The sequence below is a fragment of the Thunnus maccoyii genome, chromosome 16 (genome assembly GCF_910596095.1).
Source record: "Thunnus maccoyii chromosome 16, fThuMac1.1, whole genome shotgun sequence".
In the NCBI taxonomy this organism is placed as follows: Eukaryota; Metazoa; Chordata; class Actinopteri; order Scombriformes; family Scombridae; genus Thunnus; species Thunnus maccoyii.
In genome coordinates, this window is record NC_056548.1 from 4,141,439 (window position 1) to 4,162,303 (window position 20,865).

The following is a 20,865-nucleotide window of genomic DNA, read 5'->3' on the forward strand; positions in this document are numbered from 1 at the left end:
CCCTCTGGTTACACCAGAGTGAACTACATCTTTTGTTCATGAAAACACTTGAGTTATTTGGTTCCATGAATGGATTACTGAAAGCACCTACCGGGCACAGACCCAGGGGTCCGAAGGGTCAAGAGGCCCCTAGTCAAGAACTTCTGTTTCAAGTTAGATTACTTGTTGGAAAGTCACAGTGCTTCAGTTAAGAGTAGGGATGACCCACACAAGTTTACTTCATATATGCTGCTTCTATTATACAGCTGCACAGTGCAGATTTTAGTAACAATAAGTCAACATTAAAATTAGCAATCTCACTATGTTTGACAGCAGAATGGCTAATATTTTGTAGAATATTTCTGGAGAGGAGTATCTGTTATGGCAGGAACGTTTGGATATGATTTAGACAGCCTTTCTGCATCTCCAGCATTAAGAAAATAGTTTAAATCAACAGTATAACTTCAGAGTTAGTTTTTACCTGCAACACACCTTGGATAAAGATGCAAAATGCCTGTGAGTGGAGCAGGTTTGTTCTTTGGTGCATAAGAGAGGGGACCTTGTACATGTCTGTGCACAGGGGCTCATCCTCTCATAATGCTTCCATGCTTGCAGCATATAATTGAGAAAAGTGGGTCCAAACTAAATGATTGTGACTTGAGTTCCTCCCTCTTGGGATAAGTCTTATTAATTCAAGATTGAGGTGAAAGGTATATCTGAAATTCTACTTTTGTTAACTTTCCAAGAACATTTTAAATCCAACACACCCTGTAAAAGAGTCAAAAACTCATGATCTTAACGGGTTAATCAAGAATATTTGTGACTCATGGATCCAACCTTTTCTTTCCCAGCTCAGCCTGTCTGCTAGTACAGGATATTGATTCAATACCAGCGCTATATGTCGCTATATTTAGCCCTATAAGATGTGAGTGTTTACCAGGCAGGGAGGGTTTAACAAAAAAAACACTATCCAGTTGCAATATGGGAAATGTAGGATCCAGTGTTTTTAGAGCTTGACCTATACTAGGAACTTAAAAAGTCAGAATATCTCAGACACTGCTGCTTCGACTTTGACTGTTTGTTTTAAAATCTGCCTCAAACTTACTACTTACTTACTACTTATGGTAGTGCGATACTAAATCCCTGGAGGACCCTGCAAGTCATTTATAGAGTATAAATGACAAAAATTATCTGGTTCCAGCCTGTCAAGTATGATGCTTCTAACCTTTTTATATCACTGTAAATTGAATTTGGTTTTGGGCTGTTAGTCAGACATTCTTGGAAACAGCCTTCTTCTTCTAAACTTTTTTTTCCTGGTGGTTTATTGACTAAATGACTAATCTTGTCATCAAAAGAATTATTTTTAGATGGTTTTCTTCATCTACATAAAAAGGCTTCTGTCAAACGGCACATGGCAGCAGCTAATTGACAATTTTAAGGTCTTAATTCAACAAAATGTAGAACAGGGTGAAGACGAGGTCAGTACCTATAGCCGGGGCGTTGATGCACAGTTCTCTGGCCAGGACGAGAAAAGTTCTTCCCAAGATGTAAACGTTCACCTGCGGAGAAGAGCAAATCACAAAAAAAAAAAAAAGATGTGTAGCAAAGATAAAAATCATGTGTCTGAACCTCACGCTGCCAGTTAAGTCTAATTTTCTAACTGGATCTGGATTTTTTTTACATGATCCTGTATGCTCCTTAAGTGAGTCTGATGCTTCCAGGAGCCATTAAACCCATTCACAGCCACTTATTACAGTAGAGCTCGAGCATCAGTCTGAGATTTAGACCGTTTATGGCTAACAGAAGGGATATGACTGAGGATAATGGCTGTGTTTGAGAGAAAGAGAGACTATTAGGATATGAAATAAGGCTGTCGCGTCGCTGTCAGGTTAAGTGTTGTGGTTACATAATCGACCCAAAAACTGAACTCTGGTGCCATTTGAAGGGATTTTCCCCAAACGTCTCTCCAACTCAAAGCTCAGTCAATTAACTTCTAATCAAACTATCAGCATGTGCACTTTCTCTACCTGCAGGTTTTATCTTATCTTTCCCTGAAGTAACAGGTCTGACCAGTGCACACAAGTGCAGATAGTTACGGCTCTCTGCACTGACATTTCTTTTACCGTCGGAATCAGAAAAATATGACATTTTCACTGTTTTCGCTGTGTAGTATCTGTGAAGATTTTGCCTCAGGCTTTTTTTTATTTTTAGGTGACCTGGTAACGTTCCTGTATCTGAGCTGAGGGCATGACTGATCTACGCGCTACAATTTTTTATCATCAAAAGGACGACCTTTCACAGACATCTGCACCGGCAATTGTTTCTCCGAAAAACATCAGCACGAAAAAAAAGAGATTTCTGAAAGGAGACAAAGGGTCATTTTGATGATTTGTTCTGAAAGATTTGAGGAAAAAAGAGCTTCATTAAAAAATGAGCAACAGAAACAACTGATAAATGTGAAATAACAGCCTTATGGTTCATTACTGAAGTTGTTATCCATCCCAAAAACTTCACTAACATGAAAGTAGACGTTTCAGGTTCCATAACTGATGTATTGAAATTTTGACTAACAAGCATGAGGTGCAAACTTGATTATAGCTGAGTATCAAGTACTGTTTTTGAGAATCTTGCAAGTACTGAAAGTTGCTGCAAATGTCTTTAAACCAATGTTTCCTCCTCTTCAAGTCCATAACTTTGCCAATTTTAGGGCTGAAACAATCAACCGACCAACCATTTCACTATTTAATCGTTTCAAAAGCAAAAATAGCAGATTCCAGCTTCTCAGATGTGAAGATTTGCTGCTTTTCTTTTGTCTTATATGATAAATAAATTGAATATTATTGGGCTGATTGTCAGATTTTAAAAAAACAAAAGTCATCCGATGATGCCGCTGCAGGGTCTGGGAAATTATGAGGACATTTTTCACAATTAATTAAGTGATTAACTGAGAAAATCATTATCAGATTAAAAGATAATGAAAATCAGTTAGTTGCAGCTCTGGCCAATTTTATAGTATTTTGGCAGGCGAGTTCTGTGTGTGTCTGCTTGAATAAACAAACTGTTGAATGAACAAAATAGGATTTAAAAATGTGTTTATGTCCTTCAAAATAAGATATTGAGGGGTTAAGATGCCAACTGAAGCGTCTCCAGGTGTTTCCTGTCATCCAAACATACTTCAATCAGAAAGGTACCATTTTCATATCTTTCATCATTAAATTGGCACCAGTATTTAGACATTTCAATACACTGTCTAAATAAATAAATTTGACAAATATGGAATGAAAACTTTCCATATCAAACTGTATATTTCTGAATCTCTGGAACAGGATCTGATGTGAAGTCCCCCATGTGCAGTTAAACTAGGCTGAGCAGCAACAAACTAGAAACCTGGTTTGCTGCAGGAAAAGCAGAGCTGTGGGCGGCAGATGAGGGCGAGTGTGTCATCGGGGTTATCACGCTGGCACCTCCCATCACAGATGTTTCATTGTGTTTTTACCCACAACATCTCCAGAAGGTACGGCAATAAATTCTGCCCCCCCCCCCCCACTCCCTCCGATCCACCCCCGGCTCTATCTGAAAGGATCCAACGACGGATACTGTCGAATAACAAAAGCCACGAGGCAGCACATCTATCATTTTCTTCTCCCATTAACAGCATTACAGCACAGAATTAAGTTGCGGTGGTGCTCCGAGGTCAGAAGCTGAGGCGGGAGGCGGAGAAAGCTGCGGGATCAGGTCGTGAACTCGGGTTAGAACTCCGTCATTCCTTCAGACGGACTCTCAAGACCTCCAGGGTGGGGAGGAGGTGGTGTTTTTTTTCAAGGGTGACCAGAGTAGACAGACGGACTCTCGCTCTCAGCCCCCCTCTGGAGTCAGGCAGGGACGCAGATGCTCCCCGCTTGCTATTCTGAGAAGTGGATTCCAGCAAGGAATTTATACACAAAAGCAGAAATGGTTGTGGAGGAGGAAACAGGATGGTGAGGAGCTGTGTGGTTACAGCTGAGACAAGCATGTTGATTATTCACGGTTGTAATTACATGGTTCATTACAACGTGAGTCCACCACAAAAAAAAAAAAAAAAAATCTCACCACAATGTCTGTTTAGTAGCCTTTCTGGAGCTTTCGATTGTATCACATGATCTTCCTCAACAGATGGAGTTTCCCCTGTTGTTATGGGATTATAGATTTTTAGTTTTGTAGTTTTTCTGAGCACTTTAAAGGACTTTTTGTATATGCTGTTATAAAAACTGATGAAGATCATGAGATATGATCAAAAGCTCCAGAACCGCTGTTAAATAGACCTTGTGATGGGATCCATTTTTCTGAGCACTTCAAGAGCTTCTCATCCACGTTGGCTTAAAAGTTTGGATTTGAACGTTCATTCTTGACCTTTTACAAACAGCAGTTGAAAAAACAGTCTTGCCACAGGGTCCATTTAGTGGCCTTTCTGGAGCTTTCAATTGTATCACATGATGTTCCTCAACAGATGGAGTTTGCCCTGTTGTTATGGGATTATAGATTTTTAGTTTTGTAGTTTTTCTGAGCACTTTAAGGACTTTTTGTATATGCTGTTATAAAAAGGTGTCGACATTTACACCTTGTGATGAGATCCATTTTTCTGAGCACTTTAAAGAGCTTCTCATCCACGTTCGCTTAAAAGTTTGGATTTGAACGTTCATTCTTGACCTTTTACAAACAACAGTTGACAGAACGATCTCGCCACACGGTCCATTTAGTGGCCTTTCCGGAGCTTTCATATTTATAAAAAAACTAAAATTTTAGTAACTGCAATTCTGAGCAAGCTTTTGATTGTGTGATACAATCAAAAGCTCCTCACCAGCTCCTCCAGATGAATGTAATGTATATTTAAAGCTACTAAATGGACCTTGTGATGATTGTCAAAGGAAGAAGGTCAAGACTGAACTTTCAATCTAAGCTTGGGGCTTAGTTTTGGCAATATTCTTATCAATACTCGCAAAGTTAATAGTGGAGATCTGAAAAAGATGATCAGAGCAGTCAGATGATCAAACAGGCTGTAAACAAACCTCCAGGTTAGGTGACGGTAAAGTTATTACTCAAACTGTCCGTTACATAGTGACATCTATCAGTTTACAGCCAGACGTCCTGACCTTCTGTTTTTACCGTAGCTCTGCGTCTACAGGTTTGCTGTACGATGAAGGACTATTACAAACATTTCAGTTGCGCTCACTATTAGTTTTACCTCCAAATAAAGTGGTTGAAATAATCTGGGTGAACTGTTTGCTTGTATGTCTGATCATTCTGCTCGTGTTTCCTTTCTCACCAGACTTTGTAGTTTTGTTTTGTTTTTCTAACCTTTATTCAACCAGATTGTTTCTTGAGATACATAATTTACTAAAACAAGACAGACCTCGCCAAAATGGAAGTTGTTACGTTGTAAAAAAACATGTAATTCCTTTCCAATTTACAGCACAGTAAGATCCGACCCGAGAGGCACGAAACAGAAAGCTTGACTGTTTAAAACTATTCATTCTTCAAGAAATATGTTTTGAACGTCGTGTTTCCAACTGGAGTTTATCGTGCATATTATTCTAAACTCAGGGAGACGCTGTAATCTCAGGAATTATGGTGAGTACAACGTTATAACTGATATAAATGATGACCAACTATACAAGTAAGAAACAAGCTGTAAAATACTGCAATGATCCTTTAACTGTGAAAGCTTATATGGCTTCATTCATGCAGATATGTCCTGTATGACATATTAAGAACTGGGAGTATTCCATTATTATTGATTTATTACTAAATTTACTATACATATTGTTACCAGTTTGTATAAAAGTTTGACTAGTATCTTTACATATTCATGCAGCAAAGAAAGGTATTGTTAACGCACAAATGACCAAATCTGACATAATTTTTCTGAAAACCTTCCTTCTTTGGTCTGAGCATGATATTAGGATCATTGTGACTGACAGAGTGTCGGCAGACGAGGTGTTCGTTGGTGAAACCTGAGGAGAATATAATCCTCTTTCCACTGCAGCGCTAAGTGAAACTTTCCGGGTCAAAAAGGTCAACTCCAAACGCTTTACGACCAAAAACACTGTGCGGTTACTCGATACTTCGCGGCTGCGTCTCAACAGGTGGTCGCGGCGATCGAGGCTTCGACGGGAACAGCTTTCAATTAAAGGATTCCTGAAGGGACTCGTATGACTGAGAGGAACTCAAACAAAATTAGTGAACATCAACAAGTTCTGAAGGCAGAAACCACGGAGCCAAACAGCTGCTGTCAACAGGTCTGCAAGTCTTTAGCTGCAGAGCATGAAATGAAAAGAAGAAGATGGTGAAGGAACCCAGAAGTGTTTGATGCTGCCAGTATAGAATATTTGACTGATCTGGACCTGGCAGCTATCTAACATTGCCTGTTATTTAAGATTAAAGTTGGGGAACTACAATGAAGTGCCAACATACTCTGCTTTTTCCTCTTCTGAATGTATTCTGCAATTTGAGGTTTCAAAACTAGGCTTGTTTATAAAAACCTATAAAATTCTTTATAAAGGGGTTTTGGTAGCTCCTTGATGTTAAAGTTAGCCATCAATAGGGCCAGTGTTCATTTTCTTGATTTGAATCCAGCATCAGATCCACTTATTGAATCTAAATTCCTTCAATTTTCTTATCAAATCTGTTAAGGTTCAACTTGTGACAGTGTCAAGTAACAAATGTTATAAATTACATTGTATTTAAAAAGTTAAACTCAAAGACTAAAAGTCTACAGCTGCGCCAAAAGATCTATAAGACTGTCCTTGAGCTAAATGCTAACGTCAGGATGCTAACAGTGACAGTGATGGCCTGATGATGCCACTTGATGGAAAGTCAGAGGATCAGCGGTTCATACTCTGAGGAGCATGAATCTGTGAACCAAATTTCAGGGAAATCCATCTAATATTTGTTGAGATATTTTACTCAAAGCCACAAATGTGAACCTCATGGTGGTGCTGAAGGAAAAGTCAGAGGACCATCAGACCATCCCTAGAGAAGTTTTGCCAGATAGAAAAGATATTTGCTATTCAGCTAAATGACTACATGAAATGTTTTGTTTAAAGCTGCAACAATTAGTTGATTGACAGAAAATTTCCACATATTTGTTAAGAAAAAATGCTACAAATTCTCTGGTTCCAGCTTCTCAGATGTGAATATTTTCTGTTTTTCTTTATGATTGTAAACTTTGGGTTGTGGACTGTTGGTCAGGACAAAACATTTTAGGTTGCATCTTGATCTTTCGGAGACAGTGATCGACATTTTTCACCATTTTCTGACGTTTTATAGACCAAACGACTAATCAATTAATAGAGAAAAATACCCTAATTTTGTTCACTGCTTCTTGGTAATAAAAAACAGAGGAGGTGAGAGATTTGATAAGTGATATAAAGCTTAACAAATCTCAGTATTCCATCATCTTCGAAACATAAGACAATCCACAGTTTGGGGAAATATTTGAGAAAATAATCAGCTAAATTTAGAAAAAGGTTCATTCTTGACATTTGAAACAAAAGTTTGACCAAAAAGAAATAACTCAGGGTTCAACTAATAGCTTAAAATTTTAACTTTGGAAAAAGCTATTATATAAAGAAAAACATTTGATCAACAGCTTTCCTTCCTCGGCTTGCTTGTGACCTGAGGAGACCCTGACAGACTGAAACTGTCTAAATATGTTCCTCATTATTTACTTTCCATTGCACCTGTTTAAGATGTTCATGCATGTGTGCAGAGATATGCATCACAAATAAAACAAAATTTAGAGGATCCATAAAAACTGGAAACCTCATTTAAAAAAAAACAGAGCCTGATAACACAGAAAACAGCTGATATTTACGTTCAGTATTGATTTAGCCCTGATCAATACCCCTACTCTACTTCAGCAGCTTTGTGAGAACAGATTGAGACTGACAAAGCCTCGTCATTCATCCAAACAATGCAAAGCAGAACAAGTGGTTTGGGTGTGGATCCATAAAAAAGTGATTGGTGGAGCAACACCGCCCTGCAGCCGCAGCAGCAGCAGCAGCCTTAAATGCTGGACATTGATAACCCCACCCACCCAAAATCCACTCTAAATCCACTCCCAGCCTCCACATGTCAGGGTGTGGATGATGGGGGGTGGGGCGGCCGGCTCCTCCAGGACAGCTGGGTGCATAAAAATAAAAGCCCCTGACCAGCTGTGCCTCTGAGAAATGTCCCACCACCTCCACCTCCCTCCTCCTCCTCCTCCAGCACCACCACACCCCTGACTCACTCTGAATCGGCTGCCATTAAATATGCAGACAAATGGAGGGGTTTCTAAATTTATACACACACACATACACGAGACTCAGGTTTAATTACATGGGTGAAAGTCTGAATGCAAGATGACTGCAGGACCAAGTGATTGGGGCAGAGATGCATTATGGGAGTCGCGGTAAGAGGTAAAGAGGATTTAAGTGGCTGCTATAACAGGGCGGGCATTAAAACACATTAAAGTTAAAAGAAAAAGTTTTCTTTAAAAGTCATGAGTCCTAAATGCTTTTATGGCCTCATTTAACTGATTTCATGAATTAAACCAATTATTCAGGTTAAAAACAGCAACATTTGTGTGTGTGTGTGTATGTAGATCTGACACTTACCTGCAGGAGATCACTGAGATCCAGCAGCATGTCTGAGAAAAACTGGTTAAGGCAACTAAAACAAAAGATTTATAGTTTTAAATAATTTGTCGTGATTTTCTTTTTGCCCAGTTAAAAAGCCAAATGGAAGGAAATTACCTCAAAAGGACAGAAGAATGAGAGACAGAAAGGTTTGATAAAATATGTTAATTCAGTTTTCTGCATTGTGACTGACAACTTTCTTGACAGGGAACATTAAAAAAATCAAACAAACAATGGAAACATTAAGTTAAACCTGCATTAACTGATTTTTTGGCCACGTGAGGGGTGTGAAAACACATCATCACCTTTTTAAAGTTGATATGTTGAACTTGTTAGCAAACAGTTGCTTATTTACACATCCAGCATTCATTTAAAGTCGTGTTTCTGTCCACCTGGTGAATGTAAGTCCAATATTCACTCTCTTTTAGCTCTGCTTTTGCTCTCTACCAACTCCTGAGGGAAATATCTGGCTCTTTAGCTGCTAAATGTTCCACTATGTTCACCAGCTAGTCTACAGCTAACTGTGTCTGTTTGGTGCTGAGCAGGTAGTGGACAGCGGCTTTTTAGAGCTTTTTCTCTGAAAATACTTGCCTGCTGAAGCCGAAAATGACGCTATGAGAGCGCTGAGAGTGAACCAAAGCAGTAAAGTTGCAGCTGGACAGATAAACAATGAGCTGAAACTCACTATAAAGCTCCATAAAGCAGAGAGGAGCCGTAGAGTCGCTGATAATTCTCTGTAGGTTCATCACTACAAGCCACAACCGACACAGAACACACTGACAGCTCAGACATATCGATTATAGCCACTTTACCTGAAAAACTAACAAAACTAAGTATACTTTAAAGTACATTACATACCGGTGTTGTACTAGTTAAAATGACAAATTGACCTCCCTGATTCAATAAATCAGAACATGAGCAACAGTTAATGTCACAGTAACATATGTGGATCCTTGTGTTTAATGACTGAATGAGCCTACCAGACACAGGCCCGACGCCAGAGTGAAGTGATTTCACATTGGAAAGTCACAAGGCTCAGTCAAACGTAGGAACATTCAGATCTTTATTTTGCTCCTGATGCTACATATGAAAAAGGTATCAGAGCCTGATCTAATGTTTATTTGTTATTTCTATTTAATATTTGTTATTTCCCCCCCCCCCACTATAATACAGCAGCACAGTGTGTGCTTAGCTCATGGTACATAAAATTAGAAAAGCAATTGGAATGTCCTAGACAGCTGCATCACAGGTTTCCTTTAATATTTTTTACTATATTTTGTGTGCTACGCGATGCTATGCTAATATGTATGATACAGGTGGAAGCATTTATACAGCCTCTCTTCATCTCCAGCTTGAACTAAATAGTTTAGGGTCTGTTTCCAACCGACAGCAGAACTTTAGAGTTGAGATAATCTGCAAAATACCACTGAAAATAGACGCAAAACAACTGCGAGCACCTGGCAGGATGAGACGCTCTGCCAGGGGCCCCATTGTTTCATAATGTGTGCGTGGTTAGCAGTGTCTGAATCCATGTCGTCCTTCAACTTCTCACAATAGTTTTAACATTTAAAAAAAAAAAAAAAAAAAAACACATAAAAACAATTCAAAACAAATGTGTTTTATGTGAATTTATGACGTTACACCTGCACGGCGGACAATCAAGTAAAACAAGATGAACACGTTAAGCTCCGGCAGCTGTGGGAGTAAATCTAACGTGACACTGAACCGTCACCTCTGACCAGACGACTCCTCTAAATATACTGACGGACCGGCCGCCGCCCCCGCCGTGACCTCACAAAAACACACACACACGTCTGCCGCCACATCAGCCTGTGGACATCCCATCCTCCTGGAGACCAGCCTGCATGGACACGTTAGTCTCCATGGCGACAGGGTCTCCGTGGCGACAGGTGCACCTGTCTCCAGGCTGCCAGGCTGGATTAGTGGAGTTCAGCTGAAAAAAAGGCCTCACAATGGAATTAGCAGCAGCGCAGATGAAATGGAAAAGATAATCCCGGCACACGCCGTCTGGAGATTACAGATGACTCCCTTAATCAGGAAAATAAACGACAGCGGGTCCTTCAACACATCTGGGTCCCACTGAGGAAATAAAACACCTTGTTTGGTTCGACGAGAAGCGGACGGGAAGGCGGGGAGGACAGAGAAGTGGATATTTAAACCGATTTTCATGCGGAAAAAGTATCTGAATCTGTCACAATCAACTCTTTTTGTTTTGATTCAACTGTTTTAGAGTTGAAACAATTAGTTAATTAATCGATTTGTTGAAAACTATTAAATTAATCGCCAACTATTTTCATATGGATTAATCATTGAGAGATTTGAGAAGAAAAAAGCTTCTAAAATGTGAATATTTTCTGGTTTCTTTCATCCTCTATGACATTAAATTGAATATCTTTTGGTTGTGGACTGTTTGTGACATATGAGGAAGTCACCTTGGTCTTTGGTCTATAAAATCACAGAAAATGGTGAAAAATGTTTTCCTCAAAACAACTAATCAATTAGTGGGGAAAATAATCATTAGTCGTTTTAAGTGACACATGGATATATACACAGTAGTTCTGAATTTATTTCCCATCTCTAAACTAGAGAGGAAGGGGCAAACGAAGGCAGGAAGGAAGATAAACAGAGAGAGAGAGAGAGACAGAGAGAGAGAGAGAGAGAGAGAGACTCGGACCATCTGTCTGCAGCCTGAACATCAGCATGAAATCCAGACATTGGTGCTTCTCTGCGGTGCGGTTAGTCCTCATTAAATTAAAACTCCAGATTAGACGCGTGTTTCCATTTCATTCTGCTCTCCTTCTCCTTTGTCCTGACTCTCCCCTGCGACAACATTACAGACTCACCCAGCTGTGGAAAAGGAAGTGAGCGGAGCTATTTTTACCCTGCAAGCCTCGCTCACTCCCCACAAACACGCACCAAAACAGACAGGCTTGTACTGACAAACACACACATGCACACAGTCACACAAAAGCCCAGTAAACAATGCAGCAGGAAAGGTATTACGCACTCCTCACCCCTCTTTCATTAGGTAAACCTATCCCTGCTGCCCTGCGCTGCTCTTACGTAACACAATCATCCTCGGAGGTGAAGCGAGTCAGGAGTAAACCGACAAACGGCACGCTGAGCACAAAAAAAACCCCAAAGAGCCGCCCTGCTTATGAAAAAAAGATGAACCTAAAAGTCCCATTACCCCGACGATGACATCACTCTCGACTTCAATAGCTGCCGTTAGCGGATTATGAAACATTAAGAAAGGCAGTGACGGGAGGCCTGCTTCACATCAAAAGTAACCTGAACGCTTTGATGTGTCATCCTCCATCAGCTTAAGATACAGATATGCAAATTTAAACAACTTTGTCTCAACTAACAGTGAACTTTTGCTCGGGTGCTGAGCGTGCGATTAAAACAAAAAAAAGGGTTTCCTCGTGCCAGCAGGAAAATGTTCTGTTCCAATTATGGAAGATAATTAGACAGATACGCACAGTCGACATGCTGGGCGGTGGCTAACTTGTTAACTGTACTACTAGGTGCTTTAGGTGTTTAACTTTAGAGTGTGGTTTGATTTTATGAGCGTCAACACCTGCCCGAGTGTCCCGAGCTGTTTTTCACTCTCTGTAATCACAGGCTTTTGGTAGAGTCTCTATATGTATTAGCTGGCAAGTCAAACGTTGTTATTTTCAGGATAAGTCAGACCAGTGGTTCCCTACTGGTCTAACCTCAGGGTCCACAGTTTCCATCCCATCCTTCCTCTTGAAAACTAAAATAACTGAAGTACAACTGAGGCTTAAATCTCAGCAATATAAGCAGCAGCGCAGCAAGAGAGAGAGACATTAGGGCTTCAAGCCAACACATAAACATTAGAAGCATTGCAACAGCGGTAACAACTAATTCAGTCTCATTCAAAACTATTTTTACGACGGAACATGTAAACAGGCCTCATACAAACAAGACAATACAACAGCTGCAGCTGAAAATGATAAAGAGAAGGAAAGTTGTTTCAAGTCAGGCCAAAACTTCACTGCATAAACTTTTTCTTGCATGTGTTCGATGTCAGTAAAACCAAGCTGAATATATTCTGTGTCTTTGTTCATTCAGTTGTGGAGCAAACGTCTTATCTGTCTCTAGAAAGGCCGCTACAGTCAGCAGATGTGCACGGTGATGGTCACATGACCCACAAAGCCAACATCGATAGGTTATTTATAATGTAACAGGACAAATATCAGTGTATGAATGGATGGAGGAGAGTTTCAGTGTATATTTGCTTACAATTTGGGGAACGTGCACCATGAAAAGTCACACTGCATTTTCTATTAGCGGCTCCTGTTTGCACTGTAACCATGGAAACAGACAATCGTCACCTACCAGAAGTAATAACTTTTGGTAATGTAGAAACTGTAGATTGTTTTAGGGCAACATTTGAAGTTATAAACAGCATATTTACATCATTTCTAAATGGATTTATAGACAATATCATCAGATATAAAGACATAACTCAATTTAATAGTGAAAAACAGAAAATCAACCTCTGGAGAATAAAGGTTTTCTGTGCAGTTACTTAATAAATAAACATGAGTTGTTGAAATTCAATATTTCTGACTAAAAGACATTATATTCATCATTAAGGCCTAAAAGACACATTCATGCATAAAGCATTTCAAATCCTTTTTTTTCACCTTTATAAAAGAAAGAAAATGAACATTAAGGATACGCGGTGTTCCCTCGGTGCGGCAGACCAGGTAGAGACAGGCGGCAATGACGTGGGAGGCCTTGCGGCCGCGGGTCAGCTGTTTGCCGAGCGCCATCCTGTAGAAGTTGAAGGCGGTGTCCAGACAGTGTTGGTTCATCTGCAGCTGGTGACCGAGAGTGTTGATGTTCTGTTTCGCTGAAGACACACAAACACAAACACGTCGGTCCACGTGAACGCTGCGACCGTTTTCTCTAGTAGTACAAATATTCAGCGTCTCATCTGTTTTTCATTCATTTCAAGGTTATTTGTCATTGAACAAACTCATCATCATCATCATCAGTAACAGTAATCATAGTAGTTTTACTGGTACTTGTAGGAGTAGTAGCAGTAGTGGTAGTAGTAGCAGATGCAGTAGCATCTGGTATTTGCAGTAGCAGATTAGTATTTGTAGTAGCAGCAGTGGTAGATTAGTAGTAGCAGTATTAGTAGTAGTAGTAATAGTAGCCATAGTAATAGGATTAGTAGCAGCAGTAACCATAGTAATAGTCACAGTAGTAGAAGTATTAGTACTAGCAATAGCAGATTAGTGGTAGCAGTAGCAGTATTAGTAGTTGCAATAGCAGATTAGTGGTAGCAGTAGCAGTATTAGTAGTTGCAATAGCAGATTAGTGGTAGCAGTAGCAGTATTAGTATTAGCAGTATTAGTAGGAGCAGTAGCAGTATTAGTAATAGTAGCAGTAACAGTATTAGTAATAGTAGCAGTAGCAGTATTAGTAGTAGCAGTAGCAGTATTAGTAGTAGCAGTATTAGTAATAGTAGCAGTAACAGTATTAGTAATAGTAGCAGTAGCAGTATTAGTAGTAGCAGTATTAGTAGTAGCAGTATTAGTAATAGTAGCAGTAACAGTATTAGTAATAGTAGCAGTAGCAGTATTAGTAGTAGCAGTAGCTCCTCGGGGAAGTCATTGCAGGAATTTAAGGCGCCATGGTAACCTAATCTGAGACAATGACCATATCAAAAGACGTAAACATGGTATAAATCTGTTCTTGGAACAAGGCCGAGAACACACACACACACACACACACCCACACTTACGCATGTCATTACACAAGCACACAAACATTACAGTATGCAAACACACCTCTGCAAGCAAGTCAGGACAAATACGCCCTGAGACGAGCACGAGGCTTTCATTATACACACATGTGCAAATATGCATGTGCACAAACACAAGCCCACATAATTATGTCGTTACACGCAAACACACACACACATAAAAAAAGAAAAAAGCACACGTTCCTAATCTGTAGGCACACACACACACTAACACAAAAACTAGCAGCAGGTGAAGATTCAAGAAAAAGAAGAGTCTATAATCGAGTTCATGACCTCGGATGAGCTCATGTTAAAATTATCCTCACACACACAAGCAGATGTGTGTGACCCACTGAGAAGAGTGTGATGTCTGGGAATGTGAGAGACTCTGAGCTCATCGTGTCTCGTCGTTCTGTTCAGTTTGACTCTCTTTCAGATCTGAAACTGGCAGATTCCAACATCAGCATGACGCACACACACACACAAACACACTCTTCATCATCATAAATCATGTCTGGATCTCTGTTTTCAGGCTTGAATCCATCTCATTATTCCAGTAGAACTTCATCAACCAGAGTTTTGGTGATAATTATGTCCATACAGCTACTGCTTTGATCCTCTGCAGTTAAAAATAATGTCAACATGTTTTTAAATGTATTGTTAATAGTTTTGTATTATTGGAATGAAGAAAAAAAAAGGTCTTAAAAATATCAGAAATGTGCCTTTTTTTTCCTCAGCCGGCTGGGCGGCGTGTCGGTGTCTGTGTTTGATTGACAGCAGGCTACCGGTGTTACACTTTACTGAGCGAAAACAGAGTAAACAAACTGCTGTGACTTCAAGTCATCAGACAAACAGTGTGTCTCTAGCAGGGATTTTGAAGAGCAATGACCAAAACGACATCTAAGAGGTCCGTAGTGACATTTGCAGGTATGTTTACATGCTGTTTAATGTGCTGCAGCTGAGCAGCTAATTATATCTATCTGGCCTCCTAATTGACGTCAGCAGTGCACTTTTCCATGGTGAATATTTGTTTGGCATCTCATTCAACGAGCTAAGCTGCAGGACAAGACGTGTGTTCATGTTTGCATGTTAGATAAGAAGAAGGAGGAGGAGGAGGAGGAGCTCTCTCGTGTTGTGTAGCAGGATGCAATCAGGCTCAGTGTGACCGACTGCCCTGCCCATGATATAACAACACAATATCACTTTATGAAAAGATTTGATTTGCTTTATGGAAATAAAGGCTCAAGCTATGTAAGTGGATGATGGAACAGTACAGTGCAGATATGTCTGCTGTAGTAGACAAAAAAGGTAATTTAATTTCAGTTGAATAGTTTAGAGTGTTGGTCGCTTGAAAAAGGAAACTCAGCTTGCAGCAGCCATTAGAAACATGACAGAGGACATGCAGCACTTAAATAAATATAATATTTACAAATAACCATTACCCAAAAAGCAAAAAACATTAAAAAAAAACAAAGTGTAGAAATGTAAGGACGAGGTACAAAAGACGTTTTGTATCTGTTTCATTGGTTGGTGCATTTAGGTTTGAACAAGAAAAAGTTCATTTCTTTCTACCCTAATTTTTCTAACAAGTTTGTGTCACGGATAAGTAGGGCAGAGACTCGGTGCTGCAGCTGTAATTAGGACTCTTCTTCCCTTGGTTGAAAAAAATAGTTTCTGCCCTTTACTTGACTGATTCACGTAAAGGGCGTCAAAATAAATAAACACCACATAACATTCACATGAACAAAAACTGGGACACCTTGAAACAGAAAGGCATTTACACGGTGTGCAATGATCCAGGGAGATATTTATACTAGTGGCACCTACACACACCTGGATTTAAAAAAAAAACAGGTACGCAAGTGACCCCTGTTTCCATCCAGGGGGGTCAGTGTGGACATTGTGGAGAAGTAGCTGGGAGTGTACGCTGACAATAAGCTGGACTAGGCTACTGAAGCCCTCTACAAGAAGGACCAGAGCCGTCTCTACTTTCTGAGGAGGCTGAGGTCCTTCAACATCTGCCGGACAATGCTGAGGATGACTCTGTGCTCTCCTGTTTGCTGGGGCAACAGGTTAAGGGGAGCGGACGCCAACAGACTCAACAAACTGATCCTCAAGGCCAGTGACGCTGGGTGGGGGTGGAGCTTGGACAATATCTCCCACTCACTATATGACGTGCTGGTCAAACACAGGAGAACAGTCAGTGTGAGACTCGTTCCACCGAGACGCACCACTGGAAGTCCTTCCTGCTTATGACCATCAACCTTTTCAACTCCTCCTTCAGAGTGTCAGACACTGAGTCAACAGACTGGCCCCCTTCACCCCTGTCAAACAGCTGTGACCCCATATTTCAATGTGCAATACTGACTTAACAGTACAATAATTCTGTGCAATACTCTGGTATGCTCTGGCATTAATACTGTGTTGTGTTTACTGCAACAGAAAAGGAATAAATCTTTGGTATATCAGCATGACGTCGCCTCTCTGTTGTCTCTTATCAGCTCTGTAAGAGGCACAAACTGAGGCTACAGAGTTGTGATATTTCTTTGCTGTTAAACTAATGTACTGATAATAAACATTGTACATTATCTGACCATTTCCTGCTCTTTAAAATATTTTTTTCTTTCATCTTCAGTTACAGATTTGATATATCAGATTATTTCTTTCTGATATATTGTGTATCGTAGATTCGCCTTTTCTTTTCCTCATCTTGGGCTCTAAGAAACTGTTATGTGCATCTTTTACTATTTTTCATCAATTTATAGATCAAATAATAATCTGAAATCTGAAAATAAATTGAGGCCTGATTGTGATATTTAAAGCATCAGAGTACATGTTTTAACAGTCAATCAGGGAAACTCTGCTGCTTTTTGTCCAGAGCAGATTAAACTATTTGTTTAGTTCAGCAACAACACTTCTGAAAGTTGTATTCCTGTATATAAAGAGCAGGAAGAAGAAAACATCAAAGCTTTATCATATTACAATATCCAGACATATCTGCTCTGGATAGCTGCTCTCTCACTGCAGTATCAATACGCCGATTTATCTTCCGGCTATACTTTTACATTTGCAGGAATCACGCACACGTTTTTTTTTTTTTTTTTTTTTTTTGCTGCAGCTCCACTTTGTGATTCAGACGAGTGTGTTTTCACACATAAATCTTGCTCGGGGCAGCTTTAAAAGCCACATTTAAATTCCAGTCATGACGCCTACACTGCAGCACGCTGTGGACCGATACATGAGGGGCCGCCCGGTGATACATTACTGCCCAGCACAGATACACAAATACAGGAGGAGGTGGGGTTTGTGCTCCCAGACATGAATCAGTCGGTGGCCAGACAGAGGAGGCGCAGACGGCCGCTGGGGAAAGTTTCTGGGAGGACAAAAATAAGAAGAAGAAGAAGAAGAAGAAGAAGAGTTGTTCCTCTCTCAGAGATGCCTGCAGACTCAGACTCACAGACGGCCATAAATCTCCCTACAGACTTAACACACACAAGGAAGCTACTCACACACTGCCACACAGTTTAAAAACACACAGAAAACAAAACTGAGCTTCCAAACACACAAAAACACACAGTTCAACACACTTTTTACACACACACACACACACACACACACACGCATGACAGTTATAACCCTTATTTATACACTAACACAGCATCCAGGTTTCCAACCAAATTAAACCAAATTTATAGAAATATCAAAAGAAAATGAGAATTAATTCCATCCACTGGCGTTATGTGAATATTAAGAGTTGGTGCATCAACAGTTGGTGGCGCTAATTTTCCAGTCGAGGCCATTAAACCATCACAGAAGAAGATGACGCAATGAGACGACGGCTGTCAAACCCCGAACAGTCAAAAATAACATGTCGTGATGAAAATATGACATTTCTGTTTGTTTCATGTATTAATTTGATCTGATGTTTTCATCTCTTCTGTGGATGTTTCAGTCACATGATTCATGTACATCATGAGTTATTCACGTTCAGTCTGTTTACACTTTTGGTTTTATCGACACAAACGTTTCCATCTAAGCTGAGCATAAAAACTTTTTTGCAATATTTCAATATTTTTTCCAATTTTCGTTTATTTTCCACTGTTGTGCCGTTTTACACGTAAATTGAAAATGTGAATAAAAACAGATGGATGGAAACCGACCAGGTGACTTCCAGCCAGGAGGAACTTTACCTCTGGGGCTAAAGATTACAATTTACATCCACACTGTTGGATTTAGTAGAGAAATAAACACATAAACACGATAACAAATTTTGCCCACCTCATGTATGTTAATGGGGTGGACAAAATATTAGGAACACTTTTCAATACAATGCACTGCAGTACACCACCATCACCTGCGACGATGTCAACAAAAAATGAAAATGTGTAAGCTTCGTGAAAGTACAATTTATGGCAGAACTGTTGGATTGCATATGTGTTCCTAATAAAGTGCTCGGTGAGTCTACGTAGTACTGAGGGAAAAAAAAAAACATGCCTAAAGATCAACAATCCCAGAATCACTAGACTTATATGAAAAAATATATCAAAAATGTGCAGTTTTATAAAGATTAATAGTGTTAAAAACAGAGTTTACAGTCATCAAGTTGTAATTAAACACATGAGGAACATGATGGGTGATTCTGATGAAGGTGCACTAATAAAGCTTCTCAGATTCAGGAAAAAAAAAAATGTTGGGAACCACACACATACATACACACACACACACACACACACACACACCAGAAGTATTCCCCAAACCTGATCCTCGTATTTTCTCTCTCACACACGCATGCTGTGACTAAACTAATCCCCTATCCACACTGTCACACACACACACACACACACACTCTTACATTACTCAGCGTCTGCTGCCGTCTGACAGCTCTGTGACTCTGCGGCTCCGTCGCTCAAACATCATCAGCCGAGCAGACGGCCGTCGCCGCGGTAACCAGCTGCTCACCGCCTCTATGCCCCGGCAGCCTGCCAACCGTGAGCCGTGAGCGGTTTGTCTGTTTCTACAAGTTGTTGTTGTTGTTGTGTTTCCAGAGCAGAGTTGGAGAGTTTAAACTCATGAGACAGCGACGGGGGAGGGGGGGGTCCGATAAATCCACGAGGTCCTCCAGGGTTCCTCTAAGGGGCCCCAGAAAAATGAGTAACGGAGCCTGACAGCTACGTATCGACAGGGCCGATGTTATCAGCAGACAGGCTCATCACAGATAAATCAAAACGAGAAGGGAAAGTGACATCTCTACTGCGGCCAAGGACATAATCCTCAAAATCCTGTCAGTTCCACTTTTACATTTTCAGTTTGATTAACTCATTAAAATCTCTAAATAGTGTCTTCTTAACTGTCCGCACACCAAAACCCAGCTGAGAGAAGCTGTGAAGCGATACCAGAAGTTTAAACTGCTGGACACCAGATGTCTCCTACTTCACTGTAAAGTCTCAGTGTTTGTACACTGAAGGCTTCAAGTTTCCACATCACGTTTGTTTAAGTTGAATATTGGACCACGATTGGCTCCAAAGTAGCTGTGATGTCACAAATCATGTTCGTAGATACGTCCCTTAAACTCTTCCAAGGTTCAAGGTGAGCACAGAGAAAATGTGCAAACAGCCTTCTAGTGTCAAACTCGTCATTCTGCACAGTTCAATCGATTATTTTCTTGATTAATCCAATGATTGTTTAGTCTATAAAATGGTCAGAAAAAAAAATGTTCATCACAAGTTTGCAGAGCCGAAGGTAACGTCTGTAAAGTATTTGTTCTGTCCAACTCAAAGATGTTCATGTTTTTACAAAATATAAACAGAAAATCCTCACATCAGAGAGCGTGTGTTGGTGTTTTTGTTTGAAAAATGACAATCAATCAATTATCAAAATTGCCAATTAATTTTCTGATGATGAACAATTAATCAATGAGTCAAATAATCAAATTGTTCATAAAAATGTAGACGAGCTCATCTGGGTCACTTTAAATCACCGTCTTTTTCCCCTGGTTTTCGCCTCTCAGGCTACATCCAGGCTGCCTCTGATTGGTGGAGCTTGTTGGCGTTGTCACGCAGTCTGAGTAATTTATATTTTGTTTTACAGCTCAGAGTGTGTAATTATTATATTCTCCTGAAAAGACGCTACAATCAAAAACACTTGAAGATAAAGATAAAGATAATGCAGTTAATGACAGTGTTCTGTGCTGAAAATATATTATTTATCATCAAGCAAAACTTTTAATTCAGCCTTAAATCTCACCTTTAAAAAAAAAGTACAATTGTGTAAAATTACATAGTATTACAGTTTATCACACCTGTTAAATACATGAACAAAAGTAAAGAGAAATGCTGCGACTTTAAAAAAAAAAAAAAAAAAGATGCAGATATGAGGAAGCTCTTTGAACAAAAAAGGTTAAAAAAAAAGAAGTTAAATCTTTGAAAA

General features: G+C 39.9%; 1 protein-coding gene across 1 annotated transcript in view; it reads right to left on the reverse strand.

The window, feature by feature from the left end:
- The window catches only part of LOC121913994 (transcription factor IIIB 90 kDa subunit-like), a 125,359-nt gene that overhangs the window by 96,781 nt on the left and 7,713 nt on the right, over positions 1–20,865 (reverse strand). The window contains exons 4-6 of the mRNA XM_042436895.1: positions 13,366–13,539; positions 8,616–8,647; positions 1,466–1,538 (exon numbers count right to left, since the gene is read on the reverse strand). Of these exons, the coding sequence (XP_042292829.1) occupies positions 1,466–1,538; positions 8,616–8,647; positions 13,366–13,539 (279 nt within the window). The remainder of the gene's footprint in view (positions 1–1,465; positions 1,539–8,615; positions 8,648–13,365; positions 13,540–20,865) is intronic.